At 36.8% G+C, this 17,792-nt stretch overlaps 1 protein-coding gene across 11 annotated transcripts in view; it reads right to left on the reverse strand.

Annotated features, from left to right (window-relative positions):
• The window catches only part of cacna2d2a (calcium channel, voltage-dependent, alpha 2/delta subunit 2a), a 584,267-nt gene that overhangs the window by 58,431 nt on the left and 508,044 nt on the right, over window positions 1–17,792 (reverse strand). For all 11 annotated transcript variants that reach the window (XR_012407349.1, XR_012407347.1, XR_012407348.1 and 8 more), the window contains 3 exon segments: window positions 16,172–16,333; window positions 8,961–9,071; window positions 7,870–7,948 (listed from right to left, as the gene is read on the reverse strand). Coding sequence is in view for 8 of the 11 variants with exons in the window: in XM_073952940.1 (XP_073809041.1) it covers window positions 7,870–7,948; window positions 8,961–9,071; window positions 16,172–16,333 (352 nt within the window). In the remaining 3 variants the exon portion in view is untranslated.

A 17,792-nucleotide genomic window follows, 5' to 3' on the forward strand; every position in this document is an offset into this window, starting at 1 on the left:
ATTTCGTTTCATTACACATAATTTAATTTGTAAACTAATTAGATTTGTTTTCTTTTTTTTTTTTTTACATATATGGATTTATCTGGTTGTTATCAACATCTGGTAAAATTTTCAAGTCAACAACAGCTTTAGAAATATGTTTTCTGAGAAAAAACCCTCAGTGCACACTTGCACACTGTAAAAAAAAAATATTGCTGCTTAATAAATGAATGTTTTTTAATGCAATCAAGTTAACTTTTCTTGGGAGGAAGGGCAGAGGGTTGCTGAATATAACTACTGAGAGATTTCAGCTGCTGTCTGGGCCTTCACTGCCTTTCTAGACCTCCCTTTCTTCATGTGTTCAATACTTTTTTCATAATTTAATTTGTAAACTAATTAGATTTTTTTTTACATATATGGATTTATCTGGTTGTTATCAACATCTGGGAAAAATTTCAAGTCAACAACAACTTTAGAAATATGTTTTCTGAGAAAAATGGAGATGCGTTTAATACTTATTTACCCCACTGTATATGTGTATATGATACAAATTATATATCAATTTGTACATTTATATAGCAAAATTGTTGTGCATAGTCTGTTTCTATGTATGTGTGTGTATCACATATATAAAAAAAATATTTGTAATATACACATATATTGTGTCTAACCAAACTTTTATTTTATATGTGATTAACTGTGATTAATCTTTGCGCTAATAATAATCAGCATTAAAAATAAGTTAAAGTAACAAAAACATTTGTTGTCATGACTTTTTATCATATTATTTTTTACAGTGTTTTATCAATAATTAAATAAAAGAGATGCAAACACAGAGAACAAAAGATGACTGTTGAATGCAGCAGTGTGTGGATGTGGTGGGTTTTGTCTGTGCGTGTGCGTGATTAAGTATTCAGAGTCTGTGCTTGAGAGGCTGATTATTGAGAGTGGACACACAGGCAGGGGTCAATACGGCTCACAGCGTTATTAGACACAAGAGCGTCTGAACAAAGAGCAGGACATCAGAGCCGCTGTCCTCAAAATGTTCAGAGCCCACAAAACACTTTCACTTCAAGCCAACAGCAAAACACACACTTTCAACGACAAGGATTTCAAGCATCCAAACAATAAAAGTGCAAAAAAGCTTTACATTCTGTTGCCTCCATACACAGTCAAGTTTGTTCTCTTGTAGTAGTGATTATCATACTTTAATGATTTATAGATGAAACTCTCTAGTGTGTCTTTTGGTGTATCAAATTTCTGTCAGGTATAAGGTTAGTTTAATTTATAATTTAAAAAAAAAAAAAGTTACTTTGACTTTGGATATTTTCACATTAAAGTTTTTTTAAGCTAGTCTTTGAGATTATTGGCCCTAGTATTTTCTCCATTATTAATAGGAGACTTGTTTCTGGAGTGGTGCCTTCACAATTGAAACATGCAGTAGTGCAGCCTCTTCTGAAAAAGTAAAATTTGGATAAATCTGTGCTGTCCAATTTTAGACTTATTTCAAAACTACCCTTTTGTGACCACGGGGAGTGACACAAACAACTGGGGCCTCATGTATCAACGCTGCGTACGCCAGGTTTCAAGCTCAGAATCGCTCACGTTTGGATTTACTAACGATGAACTGAACGTGGGAATGTGAGCAGCTCCACGCCAGCTTTGTGGCTGGCATACGCACATTTTTTGTGCGAGCCTGTTTTATTTCCATTGGCGACCCCTAGAGGCAGTTGTGTTAAATTCCTCTCTACAAAGTGTCTGAGCCTTGCAATGGCAGCTGTATGAGACGGGTTCAGCAGGTATATAAGGTTTCCATACCATACAGTTGACCAGCCAAACATTAAAGCGCAATTTGCAGCGGTCGCCTGTTTTCCCAATGTAATCTGAGCTATCTACTGCACGCACATTGCTATAAAGACACTATCTAAAGATGAATTTGCATGCGTGAAACATTTCCATTCAATAAATGTGCAAATAAAATATGATGCACAGACTTATTAATGATTCCTACTTGTCTTTCTCGTGATAAATAGTTGGCAAAATCTGATATGTAGCGGGGAAAAAAGATAAAAGAGTTCATCAGACGCTGGATTCGAACCGAGTTCATGCTCGAACGTGTCAAAACATGTTGACAAGCGCTTTTCGAGGTGCGCCACTGAAACAGTTAAGAGTATTGCAACATTTTACACCTATAAACCACACTATTTCTTTTTAATTCACCCAGAGCGTTGTTCAGACCCAACTGTGTTAACTGCATCAGCTAAACTCTCCCCACTCTATTTTTTTTCTTCTGTTGTTAATTCCGGAGGACAAATTTGCAATTAACAGTTTTTCTCCGGTCTACCTCCGAAAGCAGCACCTCCAATTCACATTCTGTTCAAAGTTTCTCTTATTGCTTGCTTTTGCCGTTGCTTTTTCGTTGGGTTTTGCCATTAGCATAGTCATTAGCATATTCATACGGGGGAGTTTTGCAAAATGTTTGATGATATCAACACATATAATATATGTGTGCATGACTTAAATGGTTTGTCTCAATTTTGTGACAAAGCATTATTCATTTTAAGATTACTTTATTCATATAAAACAAATTTATGAATTCAGTGACACCTAAAGTCAATAAAATCTCAAAATAGATAACCCAGAGTGGCCAATTTGTAACAAAATAATAGTTCAGAACGTGCTTATTTTTTAAACAGGTACTCTGTGTTTTTCTAATTATCTGTAGGATGAAAAACCCAAGCATGGCTGAAATTATTCACGGTTCAGCCTTCACTTATTGCGCTGTTACTGCTGTAAAGGTCACAGAACAATTTCAGTCTTGATGAATTCAGGAGCAACATTTTGTGGCTCATTTGAAGTGAAACCATCATTAATGTTGAGGTCGGGTGTAAGGTTCAAAACTCCATAGGCCAGAAGTGCTAAAAGCTGTTCTTGATAGAACCGTCTGGGTTATTTATTTATTATTATTATTATTATTATTTTTGCTAATCTGTATATACACAGCAAAATCCTCTGAGTAAAATTTACTTAGTTCAGAGATTAATTGATTCCTCTTTAAATAATGGCAAACAGGTTGGTAAAAAGTAAAGCTGCTGTTTGTGGGGTTGCTTAATGATCTTCTGCTGAGATTTTGAGAGATTTAATGTTTTATATTTTCGCTGATTTCATCTAAGGCTGTGACTGAAGTCTGTTGTAGTTTTGTGTTTCTCTTCTGTGTTTCTGCTTATTAACATCAGGTGCTCATAATCAGCGCTCGATCATCACTTAAATAATGATTTCATTGTCTCATTTACTTGAGTAACTTTAACTCAATTTAGAGAGGAATCAAACACTCTAAACTGAGTAAATTGCCCTGTATATTAAAGAATTGACATGTGTTCAGTAAAAGACAAACTCTACTGGCAACATCTAAGGCAAAATGTCAAGGTACCAAAGAAATTAAATGAGTCATTTCGATAAGCTTTTTAAAACTGGCAAATCATTTAGAATGAAAAGTAAATCAAGTAATGGACATCAGAGGGTTTAAACAGTAGAAAAACACAAAACAAAAATTCAGTACACTGGGTTAAGATTACGAAGAAAATATTTATTTGAGTTTATATATGTGAGTTTATAATAAATATTATAAATAAATATATTTATAATAAATATTATATATATAACTATATCATTATAAATCACTATATTCATAATATTTAAAATATTTACACAACAGTTCTGTCTGGTTGGTTCTCGAATCTGATTGGCTGCCTCTTCACCCTTGTGGTGTATTACTCCACCCACATAGAGAGACAAGCAGAAGAGTAAACAACTCAGTATAGTTTGCAGCTGTAGGACAACATAATGTAATATACTTCTGGGTTGTTTTTTTAGGCGTTTAGGAGTTTTTACATTTTAAGAATGTAGTTGTTTAGATTGCAACTATGCAGTTTATTTACGAGAACAGTGCCAATTTAAAAATTATTATCATTTCAGAGATTCAGCGCATCGGTGGCCATCAGCCTGTCATTAAGCAAAGAAATTGACGGTTGACACTCTGCTACAAGATGGCAACAGGGACCGCATAATAAGTCCTTAGAGGAGAAAAACGCAGCGTAAATTTCAAACTACAGCTAATCAAACTATTATAAAACTGGTTAGTAAAATTCTGTGTTGATCTCTCTCTTTTGTGTGTTGAAGTGCTGTATTTATACCATAAAAATCTGGTAGTATTTGCTTAGGCTTTTTCGGGGTTAAATATTGTGATATTCCAATTACAACAGAGAAATACTTGGAAATCTCTGTAGACTTACGGCATTTCATACTGTTCAGCCTTGTAACCTTGAAATGTAAGCAAAATCACCTGTTTTGTCATCATTTTAGAAATTATGCTAGAGCAGGGGTGGCCATCCTTGTTCCAGGAGAGCCACCTTCCTGCAGATTTCAGTTGCAACCCATATCAAACACACCTGCCTGTAATTATCGTGGTATTCAGGTCCTAATTAATTGGTTCAGGTGTGTTTGATATGGGTAGCAACTGAAATCTGCAGGAAGGTGGCTCTCCTGGAACAGGGTTGTCCACCCCTGTGCTAGTGTTCAAATACTAGATCTAAATGATGAATGAATGTTGGTGAATGAGCAGTGGTTTCTGCGGTTCTGACAGTCAGCTACAGATCTTAATGAATAGTGGAAGAAAGTAGTTCCTCTTACAAAAGGATTTTTGAGACTCTCCATGTTTGATTTTCTTTTTACAATCAATTATGCCGTCGAACTGTTGTATAAATACAATACCACACTCGTAGCAGTCCTATGGCTTCAAGCTAACGCACGCCTCCCAGCAGTGCCAATATACAGGCATATCGCACTGCTACTTGTGTAATAAACATACAAATAAACCCAAACAAAAAAATACTTCCTTTAATATGCAAATATTTATAATAAATATGATAAATTAATGCATTCATATTTATATAAAATGTAATAAATGTCATACAATCCATAAAAATCTATTTAATGAGACCTTCCCCTTCTCTAATCAATGTTTCAAACAAAAACTCCTCTGATAACATTGTTTTAATAGGCCTATACTTAAAACTGCCAACAACTGAAAGATAAACCGCAAGGATTCTCTGTGATAAATGCCATCATGTCACACAAATGTTACATTCGATAAAGTGTAACTGGTGGTGTTGAACTTCAAAGCGTCCCTTCAAAAGGAGACGGCCCCAAAAACCACTGCAGATAAGAAAGTCAAATCCAGCCCAGTTAATGAATCGGCAATGATTTAAAAGTCTTTAGAAGCGTATCAAAGTCAAGAGAATCAGAGTGTAAAAACTACAACCCGAAAAGGAAAGAAGAAGATGTCTGAGGGTCAAACCAATCAGCACGGTAGAAAGAATCTAATCAAATCAATGCGACGAGTCGCTGTGAATCAAAGAGACTGGGAATTGGCTGTGATTCAGCGGCGGCCATATGAGACTTTGTTTGTGTCAGCCGAGTGTGAACGAGAGACAGCCGGTGGAGTGACAACTCACGCTAAGCCGTGTCAAACAAACATGTCTCTCATTGTTGCCGCCGGTCTGATCCCTTGACTTGGTCATGATTACAAAAACGCTGAATCCATTTGTCTGCGCGAGATGTGCCACAAAACAATAAGACGCAGACAATCCCACGCAATCCTTAACAAGCCAGTCAAAGAGCGATCTGCATATGTTTGGAGGAGGAGACGTTATTAGCGAGCGAATCTAGCATGCTTTCAGGCAGACACACGTAAGGCCTGCTGTGTATTTTCTTTTTCTTTTTTTTGTGAGGGTGTCAGGGGCGTTTCTCTGCCACTTTGTGATACGGGCGAGCGAAATGAAAGCCTGCGGTGGAGACGGAGTCCGCTGAGAAAAGCGTCTTGCTTGCTGTGCCAGACTCCGTCCCCTCACTGCCAGTCATTACAGCGCAGAACATGGCCGCGCGGAGGGCTAATCCTTAAGTGGGAGCGTTTTTTGTTGGCTAGAGAAGTTGCAGACGTGGTTATCGCTGCGACGGCAGTTCCTCTTCGCTTAATTAATTAGCAGGAGGAGGACGGCGGGGGTCTCTGAAGTATTCAGCCACCGTTCGTTATTAACTAATCAGAGAGCTGGAGAGGGATGATTGTTAGAGGGTGAGAGAGTGAGTGTTTGCGCTGCAGGCTAGGAATTAACTTGTTAGGTCAGATAGGTCAACAGTACTTGAGCGCTGTTGACCAGGATTACACGCAAGCTCTTGGTGGTGTTATAAAACGGGAAAGTTGCTGCTTTAAATCTGATTTCAAGAGTTCACACTTAGATATTGTTTGACAACTGTTAGCAAGTTAGGCATGCTGTCTCGGGAGAGAACCCTGAGCTCGGAGATAGTTGAGCCCAGGGCTCCCGCCTGGTCCATAGAGCATGTGAGGCGAGTACGAGATCAGGTGGTTCTCGAGAGCTCCCCGTGGTAAAGGAGGAAAGGAGGAGAAGGGGTGGATGGGGGGTTTCTTTGGAAAACGATGTTAAGGAAGTAGTTCTAACCAGCCTACCTATAGTGAGTTTGGGTCAATCTGATTGGTTAGCCAATACGTGTAGATGAGTGGCCAGCTGCAGTCAATCAGATCACGTGCTCCTCTCGAAATTAGTTTGTGAAACTTCATTTGAACAAAAGGAAATATACTTTGGGTCTTCCTGGTGGTTGCTAGGGTGATTCTATGAGTGTGATATATTATTTGATGTGGTTGTTAGGCTGTTGCTATGCTCTTATGTGTTCTGAACATTTTTTTAAAAAAACACTCACTGGCCACTTTATTAGGTACACCTGTTTACATGAGTTGCCTTTTTGAATGTTTTTTTTTTTTATGATTCCATTTGATAAGTTATAGCACATAATTCGAATAACGTCATTGCGTCACCGCGCTGTCCACATTTCCTCCGGACTTTCAGGTTATTTCAGGTGTTTTTAATTTGTCGACTTTAACTGCAGTTTGGCCCTGTGACAAACGAGATATTGGATGCAACTATGAACTGCTGGAGGACTGTTGTTTTAATAGAAGTTCATACCGCATGCTGAATGGAAGAAAAAAAAACCTCCACATTTCACAACGCAGGTGTCAGCGGTTCGCACTGACTCGGTAGGTGCAAAAAGTGTCAAACAGCCATGTGTGTTTGTTTGTGTGTGTGTGTGTGTGTGTGTGTGTGGATTATTCTGTCGCAAAATGCGGCAAAAGTCCTACATGATGGTAATAGTTCAATTGAGGTGTTTACATGTCTGCTCTGCACTTCAATAATGCGACTAAAATCGGCATACTCCACGTTTCTTAATTCGATTTCTCTTTAGTTCAATTATGACCTTTATCTGATTAAATTAATCAAAAATCGCTTTTTACATGGTAGACTCTTAATTAAAGTATTGTCTTAATCGCATTAAAATCGAATTGTTGGTGTTCATGTAAACCAGGGGTGTGCAAAATCGGTACTGGAGGACCACTGTCCTACAGATTTTAGCTCCATCTTGCTTCAACACACCTGCAGGTATGTTTCTAGAAAGCATAGTAAAGCTGTGGTCACACTAGAGTTTGTGTGTGCGAAATTCAGTCGTACGGCGCAGCGACACCCCAGTGACAGATCGCGTACCTTCATTTCTGAGAGTGTATGTGCTAGCCAAAGTCTTCACATTTTTAGAATGTTGATATGTAGTTGTTAGGGTGTTGCCATGCGTTTGTCAGTTCGTTTGAAACATTTTTTTAATGCTGCCATATAGTTGCTAGGGTGTATTTGCTAAGGTGTTCTAAAAATAATCATAAAAATAAATAAATAAACTGTTCCTAACCAAAAATACAGTGCATTAGTGCACAACGGTAATTCAGATGTCACAGTAAATTCACATGCACATGCTCTCTTCTCACTCTCTTACCCTTGTTAAAGCAGGCGATCCACTGCAGAGGAGTGACGTCATAGTTATGCTGACCCACAGAGAAGGTGAAAACTCTCACCTGTGGATGCAGGAGGCTTTATTAGATCACATAATTGTATTAGAAACATCTTATAACAACAATGGCTACACTGCTAAAACGATGGTCTTATTAAGAGTTTCTAGCCTAGTTCTAGTCAAAATATTCTTAAATCAAGAAACATTAATATTTAGTATTTAATTTTTTTCATATGTAAAGATGTTTGCCTATTGCTCTCTTGTGCGTATTAAGCAGTGCGTAAGCGAGGCACAACTCTGCGCCGGAGTTTAGACCGGGTTTGTTTTGGTCTAATGAAAAATCTATTATAGTTTCTCAAAATAGCAACACGCCAGCGGTCCGCCTCAGAACGCCTTCCTTTTTAGACCAGAACGCCTATGGGCGCACAAATGAGCGCTAATGCATTTGCTATTTAAACAGCGTAGCGCAACGCCTCAAAACGACTCTTGCGCCAAGCTGAAACTACTACAAGCTGAAAGACTATTGCGCCGCGTCTTGCGCCACACTGCGCCGGGTGTATGATAGGGCCCAATAAATCAGCTTTTAAATTATGAATAGTTATGTTCTGATGTCATCATTTTACTGTGAATTAACAAACAGGACATTAAAACACATTAAAACACATTAAAAGTTTTGAATTTTTAAACACATTAAAAGTCTGTTCACGTCCACCATAATGACTATACAAAATGTAGCATTTTAAGCAACAGTAGACCTACACATAGGCCTGCTATTATTATTGTTGCTTTACCATATGTTTGAGAATTAACAATAATAATAGACTAATCATATTAACCTTATTTTACATTTACAGAATTGTGAGAAAATCGGCATCTTGATTTTAAGCAAAAAAAAAAAAAAAACATGAATTACATTTTTTGATAGAATCATGCAGCCCTAGTGTATGGTTTCATTTGACCATGTAAAATCTTGCTCTTGTTTGTGATTTAGTTGCATCACATGCTATTTTCAATTTCAGAGAGCACAGAAATCTGCTTGTCACTGGAAAGTTTTGCTCTGAATCATATCGACTCACTGTTCTGTTGGGCCAGTTGTACTTCTCAAAGATGTCCTGAGCTCGATCCTCGCCGCCGTCTGTGAACATCATGATCATCTTATTGCAGTTTGCTCGAGGGGCGCTGGTGTCCTGTGAGAAGTACAAACAGGATGAGCATACATTCATTCTGAGGGTGTCAAACTGCTTCTGAGAACTTTGGAAACCCCTTGTGCTATTACTCTATAACCTTGCAATGCATAGTGAAATAATAACAACACACATCATATATGTTTCATAAGTGTTTGCACTGACATACAGCTGAAGTCAGAATTATTGGCCCCCCTGATTTATTAACTGCCATGTATATTTTGTTCCCCAATATCTAATTAGGCAAGGCCAGGCAAGGCAAGCTTATTTATAAAGCACACTTCATACACAATGGTAATTCAAGGTGCTTTAAATTAACAGGAAGAAAAGAAACAAGACATTTTTTAAAGATTTAACTAGATAAAAAAGCAGACAAAAACAGATTAAAACGTGTTAAAACAGGTTATAAAAGCATGAAAAAGAAAAGAAAGACATAATAGTGTGATCTGTGGGATGAAGCACAGTGCTCATTTAGTAAAGGCACAGCTAAACATGTGTTTTCAGTCTTGATTTGAATGTGCCTAATGTTGGAGCACATCTGATAATTTCTGGAAGCTGGGGTAGTGTTACAGTAGTAGCTCAAGGCGGATTCAGTCTGCTTTGACTGAACTCTTTGAATTTCTAGTTTATATGATGCTAAAGATCTGAGTGTTAGGTTTGTATTAAGTGAGCATATCTGTAATGTATTGAGGTCCTAGGCCATTTAGTGATTTATAGACCGGCAGTAATACTTTAAAATCTATTCCGAACTGGGAGCCAGTGTAAAGACCTGAGGACAGGTGTGATGTGCTCAGATTTAGTGGTTCTGTCTTGGCAGCAGCGTTCTGGATGATCTGCAACAGTCTGGCTGTCTTTTTGGGAACGCCAACGAGGAGTCCATTACAGTAATCTATCCTATTGGTGATAAAAGCATGAACAAGTTTCTCTAAGTCTTCACTGGAAACAAAACATCTGATTCTTGCAATGTTTTTGAGATGATAGTATGCTGATATAGTTACTCCTTTGACATGACTACTAAAATTCATATCTGACTCCAGAGTCACACCAAGATTCTAGACCTTTTTTGTTGTTGTTGTTTGACCCTGAGAAGCTCATCTCTGTTCCCAAATGCACTGAAGTCATGCGAAGTCTGAAGTGTGACAATGGTGTTTAAGGAAAGTAGATTTTTCTAAACACAGTTATTTATAATAATTGATTTGTTTTATCTTTGCCATGATGACAGCACAAAAACGTTTAACAAAATTTTTTTTCAAGACAGTATTCAGCTTAAAGTGACATTTAAAGAATTAACTAGGTTAATTAGGCAAGTTTGGCCTAATGCACTGAAGTCATGCGAAGTCTGAAGTGTGACAATGGTGTTTAAGGAAAGTAGATTTTTCTAAACATAGTTATTTATAATAATTGATTTGTTTTATCTTTGCCATGATGACAGCACAAAAACGTTTAACTAAATTTTTTTTCAAGACACTAGTATTCAGCTTAAAGTGACATTTAAAGAATTAACTAGGTTAATTAGGCAAGTTTGGGTGATAAGGCAAATGATTGTATAACAGTGACTTGTTCTGTAGACAATAAAACAATAAAGCTTAGGGGCTAATAATATTGACCTTAAAATGGCTTTAAAAAATTAAAAACTGCTTTTATTCTAGCCAAAATAAAACAAATAAGACTTTCTCCAAAAGAAAAAATATTATCAGACATACTGTGAAAAAATCCTTCCTCTGTTAAACATCATTTGGGAAATACTAGGATCAATATATCATATGTCATTGGGATCAAATATCATTTAGGAAAATTCACAGCATGGGCAAATAATTTTGACTTCAACTGTACGTCCATGCTTAAATCAATCCAGCACAAAAATGACCTTGGCTATGAAAGTGTCCCAGGCTCATTCTGGCAGAGGTGGGTGTGGTTAGGCAAATGGAGGTGGAGTCAACACTACAGCCTCCTCAGATTGGTTATAACTAGGCCCAAACTGAATCTCCGAGCAGATTTTCGTAGATTTTTACCCTATCCTTGAGTCTATTTATTGTGTAAATGTGTGTAAATTTAGATTTATTCAGTTTTTAAATTAATTTCAGTAATATTATTGACAAATATTAATGTTCATCTGATTTAGTAACAATACAGTTTGTAAAGTAATATTACCTGTTTTTAGTAGAGATATTATATGAGAGACTTGCTTTGTTTACCAACTAAGTGGATCTAATTGAATTTGCATTGTAAACGTTAAATAAAACTTTAAAAAGTATTATTTTTAATTTCTTATATTAAGTCTTTAGTTATCTCTGTAAAACATCATTTGGGAAATACTAGGATCAATATATCATATGTCACACAAATTGACATTAAAAAAATTAGAAAATTCACAGCAAGGGCAAATAATTTTGACTTCAACTGTACGTCCATGGTTGAATCAATCCAGCACAAAAATGACCTTGGCTATGAAAGTGTCCCGTTTGGCAGAGTAGCGCACATGTGTCCAAGCATTAAGCGTGTGCGCGCATGCACGTCTGTTCCTCTAATCATATGTCTGCTTTTGTGCCAGCTGCCGCCGATTGTCCTATCTCTGATGAGTTAGCCGAAAGTCCCCTCGCTCTATCCCGTCCAATCACAGCTGTCATTGACATTCGGCCTACGGCGCATCACTCTGACAAGATTCTAATAAAGATAAATAATACTGCCGCAATTACAAATTTACAGCGCGCTCTTCTCCGCCTATCAGGAGTCAGCGAGAAATTAAAATGCTTCTGCGGTTGTGCTTCAGAGAAAGACAGCAGAGGTGGAGACAGAGAACGTCAGAGAGACTCTGTTTGCTTGAGGAGAATACAGATTCGTCTGCGTGCGTTTCATCAATCACGCCATCACCATCCGTTAAACAGCCTTCGGTTTGCACAAAAAAAATGAGCCGTCGACAAATAGTGTTTTCTTCCTCGCACCATTGTATGCACCATTAACAAATTCAGAATTCAGAAATAAGCTCAGATTATATTAAAACGACAATATACAGTGGAAATCGGAATTATTAGCCCTCCTGAATATTTTTTCCCCAATTTCTGTTTGACGATTGTTTTCAACACATTTCTAAACATAATAGTTTTAATAACTCATCTCTAATAACTAATTTATTTTATTTTTGCCATGATGACAGTAAATAATATTTTACTAGATATTTTTTCAACCCAGGCTCATTCTGGCAGAAGTGGGTGTGGTTAAGCAAATGGAGGTGGAGTCAACACTACAGCCTCCTCAGATTGGTTATAACTAGGCCCAAACTGAATCTCAGAGCAGATTTTCACAGATTTTTACCCCATCCTTGAGTCTTTTTATTGTGTAAAAGTGTGTAAATTTAGATTTATTCAGTTTTTAAATTAATTTCAGTAATATTATTGACAAATATTAATGTTCATCTGATTTAGTAACAATACAGTTTGTAAAGTAGTATTACCTGTTTTTTAGTAGAGATATTATATGAGAGACTTGCTTTGTTTACCAACTAAGTGGATCTAATTGGATTTGCATTGTAAACGTTAAATAAAACTTTAAAAAGTATTATTTTTAATTTCTTATATTAAGTCTTTAGTTATGACACCCCCAAAATCATTCACAAAATTCTGCGCAGAAAGAGCAAAAAATGTCTGCCGATACTGTCTGGCCCTAGTTAAATCACTGTGTCCTAACAGCACGTCTGTCTGCACCAAATGTGACGTGACACGACAGAAACATTTAAATACCAGCCAATGCACTGCCAGTGAAATGGTAAAAGCTTTTAATCTAACTAATACATATTAAAGATTATTAATAGGCTACTAATTGACTGACGTTGTTGGTTTGCACTGAATCACAGTTCTGACTTTCATGCTCAAACTATCTGCTCACACTAGTCATCAGACTACTAAACATTTAATAATCACAATTTATATATTTGTTTACATTGTATTGGGGAGTTTCATGCAAAAAATTGTATGCACTAATATGATTTGCACTACAGATCTACTTGACGATAAGGATGGGTATGATTATTGTTATATTATATTATTGTTATATTTTATTATATGCTAGGGAATTTCTTTCTGTGTACATCAGTATATTTTAATGACAATAAAGTTCGTCAAAGTCAAAGTAACAGTAATTTTATTTTCAACATCTGAGGTGAACTATCTGCTTCTGCTTTCAGTAGTAATATTTTTAATAAATGTCACTTAAAATGATATTTAAACTCACATTGGGAGCATTTAACACAGAATAAAGCACATAATCAATACCTGAGGTAATTATTGTCAGTAGTTTATGCTGTTGTTTTGCTGCAACAAAGCGGAAAAAGAAACTATTTCTAAAACAGGAAATTTGCACATTGTTGTCGCAGATCGTTAGGAATAAACTTGTTTTCAATAAATATCATTTGCAAAGACACAACCTGTAAAAATAGTGCAAATAAACGTGTAAATTGACTATTTTCTCCAACAATCAAAAAAAAAACACGACACTTACATTGTATTTTTTAATGTGCAAATGTGTGTTAAAATGTCAGACAATGTGCTTCTTGACCCTTTAAGGATCTGTTTATCAACTAATGATCCTCATGTGTGCTTGTTTTTATAGATTTTTCAGAAAAACGTGGTCTAAAAGATGACATTCTCTCTGTTAAATCTAAGACACTTTGCCAAAGCAACATCTGAGCAACACAATTTTCCGCTGAGTTGGTAAGAGGATGTTTTGGCATTAAATTTGACATCAAATTTAACTAAGCCAAATCCAGCTAAACCTAGCAAAAAAGAAAGGAAAAAAAAAACTCCTTTTGGGCTCACCCACAGATCTTTTTAAAATTTAATTATTTAAAGGACTGGAGGCCACAATCCAATAAGTTAATAGTTTTAATCTGCAATAGTTTTAACACAAAAAATGATTCAAAAGAAGAATTAAATACATGCATATTGCTATAGAAGACTTCTACAGTATTTCAAATACAGTTGAAGTATATTGATTTTTTCAGCAAATTTCTAAACTTAATAGTTTTAATAACTCATCTCTAATAACTAATTTATTTGATCTTTGCCATGATGACAGTAAATAATATTTGACTGGATATTTTTCAAGACACTTCTAATCAGCTTAAAATGACATTAATACCTTAACTGGGTTAATTAGGTTAACTAGGCAGGTTAGAGTAATTAGGCAAGTTATTGTATAACGATGGTTTGTTCTGCAGACAATCAAAAAAAAAAAAAAAATACAGCTTAAATGGGCTAATAATTCTGACCTTAAAATGATTTTTAAAAATTCAAAACTGCTTTTTTACTAGCTGAAATAAAAAAATAAGACTTCCCCAGAAGAAAAAAATATTATCAGACACACTGTGAAAGTTTCCTCGCTCTGTTAAACATCATTTGGAAAATATTTTAAAAATAAAAATAAAATAAAACACAGGAGGGCTAATAATTGTGACTTCAATTGTATATGCTGATCTTTTAACATTTAAACATTTATGTACACCAAAAGTCTTTTCGACATGATAATACTGAATGTGGCAAGGCAGTAGCGCAGTAGGTAGTGCTGTCGCCTTACAGCAAGAAGGTCGCTGGTTCGAACCTCGGCTTAGTTGGGGTTTCTGTGTGGAGTTTGCATGTTCTCCCTGCCTTCGCGTGGGTTTCCTCCGGGTACTCCGGTTTCCCCCACAGTCCAAAGACATGTGGTACAGGTGAATTGGGAAGGCTAAATTGTCTGGAGTGTGAATGTGTGTGTGGATGTTTCCCAGAGATGGGTTGCGGCTGGAAGGGCATCCGCTGCGTAAAAAAACTTGCTACTTGCTAGATAAGTTGGCGGTTCATTACGCTGTGGCAACCCCGGATTAATAAAGGGACTAAGCCGACAAGAAAATGAATGAATAAATAATACTTAATGTTTCTTGAGCAGCACATCTTTATATAATAATAATGATTTCTAAAGCATCACGTGACACTACCCAGCAGGCACAGGACGTCAACATGACGTCAGATTGATGTTGTACCCCAACATCATGGGACATTGCATTTTGTTTGGAAATGAAAATCGGGTTTGATTTTTTTAGAAAATCGTCAGAACTCAACATCAGGCCAAAGTCAATGTCCAACATCAGATGCTTACTTTCCAACGCAACCCAAAACAAGAAAATATCAATGATGATGTTACAGCTTGACGTTTTGTGGATGTTACTAATATGACGTCTATCAGATGTTGGATTTTGATGGCCAAACTGTCAAAAAAATGTCAGTATTTGACGTCAATATGATGTTGGTTTAAGATGTTGGCTTGACGTTGGATTTCGGTCACGTCATTTGAACGTCAGAATAACTTTGTCCTTAGACACTAACAACCTAAATCTAACCTAATATTAATGTCTTATGACTTTGTGAGTCTGCTGGGTAAAATCTGGGACAAATGATGCTTATAATTAAGCTTTGCATAATAGGAATAGAGGCGACACAGTGGCGCAGTAGGTAGTGCTGTCGCCTCACAACAAGAAGGTCGCTAGTTCGAGTCTCGGCTGGGTCAGTTGGCATTTCTGTGTGGAGTTTGCATGTTCTCCCTGCTTTCACGTGGGTTACCTCTGGGTGCTCCGGTTTCCCCCACAGTCCAAACACATGAAGTACAGGTGAATTGGCTAGGCTAAATTGTCCGTAGTGTATGAGTGTAAATAAGTGTGTGTGTGGATGTTTCCCTGAGATGGCTACATAAAAAATATGCTGGTTAAGTTGGCGGTTCATTCCACTGTGGCAACCCCAGATTAATAAAGGGACTAAGCCGAAACGAAAATGAATGAATCATAGGAATAAATTGCATTGTAAATTACATTCAAGCAGTTGTTAAAAAAACAATAATATTTCAAAGGTGTACAGTACTTTTGATCAAATAAAAACAGCACTGAAGAGTGAAAGCAGAGAGCTAATAATGTGGACCTTGAAAGAGTAAAAAAAAAAAATAAATAAATAAATAAAAATAACTGCCGAAATAAAACAAACAATTTATCCAGAAGAAAAAAAGTTATAGGAAATACTGTGAAAAAATCCTTGCTCTGTTAAACATCATTTGGGAAATATTTGTAGAAGAAAAAAAAGTCTTACGTTTAACAGCTGGTCGAAGGCGAACTGAAAGCCGGTCTTGTAGTCTGTGGTTCCCTTGGCCTGCATGTTCATCACCGCCTCTTTGAAGATCTTCTTGTTTTTAATGTTAGCCTGGACCAGCGTGGTGAAGCACGGCACCACAGCGTACGCTTTCTCATTGAACTGCAAGACAGACAAAGACACACAGCAGCTGCTTTAGCCAGTCCATTAAAAGCTTCATTATTCATCTCCATTAGATCTCACTGCATCATCATTTCTGCTGTTAACACCCGCTAATGGAGTCACTTACACCTGATTGATTTCTCTCGCAATTCATCATTCGCTTCCACTGAAGATGAATCAACTCGGATGAAACTTCAAATCTATTTCGCAACGCTAATCAACACTGGATGCTTTAATAGAGCTCAGATCTGAATGTTTTTACTTGGAAAATTTGTTATATGTGAGGACAGGGTTGATATGCGCTAGATTTGGGTAATAGGAGAAACTACACAGTAAAAACAAATGTCTTTACGATACACTAACTGACAAAAGTTTTGTCGTCTATCCAAGTTTTAGGAACAGCAAGTAATAACTTGACTTCTAGTTGATCATTTGGTATCAGAAGTGGCTTATATGAAAGGCAAAGGCCTCTAGATTACGCCTATTTTACCAAAATAAAATATGATCATGCCTGGATTTTTAATTACTTAATTAGGACAGTAAGGTCTGACTTTGCTTAGACAAAAGTCTTGTCACTTAACAGAAATATTGTACAGTATAGAACAATCAAAGTCATGCTGCAGTGGAAACAGAATGAATATTGTGTCTGACTCCCATGAGCTTGGAGGACTGCATCCATACATCTCTGCAATGACTCAAATCACTTATTAATAAAGTCATCTGGAATGGCAAAGAAAGTGTTCTTGCAGGACTCCCAGAGTTCATCAAGACTTTGGATTCATCTTCAATGCCTCCTCCTTCATCTAACCTCAGACATGCTCAATAATGTTAATGTCTGGGGACTGGGCTGGCCAATCCCGGAGCACCTTGACCTTCTTTGCTTTCAGGAGCTTTGATGTGGAGGCTGAAGTATGAGAAGGAGCGCTATCCTGCTGAAGAATTTGCCCTCTCCTGTGGTTTGTAATGTAATGGGCAGCACAAATGTCTTGATACCTCAGGCTGTTGATGTTGCCATCCACTCTGCAGATCTCTCACGCGCCCCCATACTGAATGTAACCCCAAACCAAGACTTTTCCATCAGCAAACTTGACTGATTTTTGTGAGAATCTTGGCTCCATGCTGGTTCCAGTAGGTCTTCTGCAGTATTTGTGATGATTGGGGTGCAGCTCAACAGATGATTCATCTGAAAAATCCACCTTCTGCCACTTTTCCAAATAATCAACTAGAAGTCAAGTTATTATTTGTTGCTCTTACAAATGGGATCGACGACAATACTTTTGTCAGGTAGTGTATGTACCATGAAATTTTTTTTACTATATATACAATTAAGCTGGACCACTCTTATTGGTAGAGCTGAGAGAAAAACAAACACTATTGGCTGTTTTTTTAAGGGGAGGAGCTACTCTATGTCCCCGCTCCCTTTATGTATGACCTTTAACGCTGTTAATATGTTTTTTTT

Source organism: Danio rerio, chromosome 6 (genome assembly GCF_049306965.1).
Source record: "Danio rerio strain Tuebingen ecotype United States chromosome 6, GRCz12tu, whole genome shotgun sequence".
NCBI classification, from domain to species: domain Eukaryota; kingdom Metazoa; phylum Chordata; class Actinopteri; order Cypriniformes; family Danionidae; genus Danio; species Danio rerio.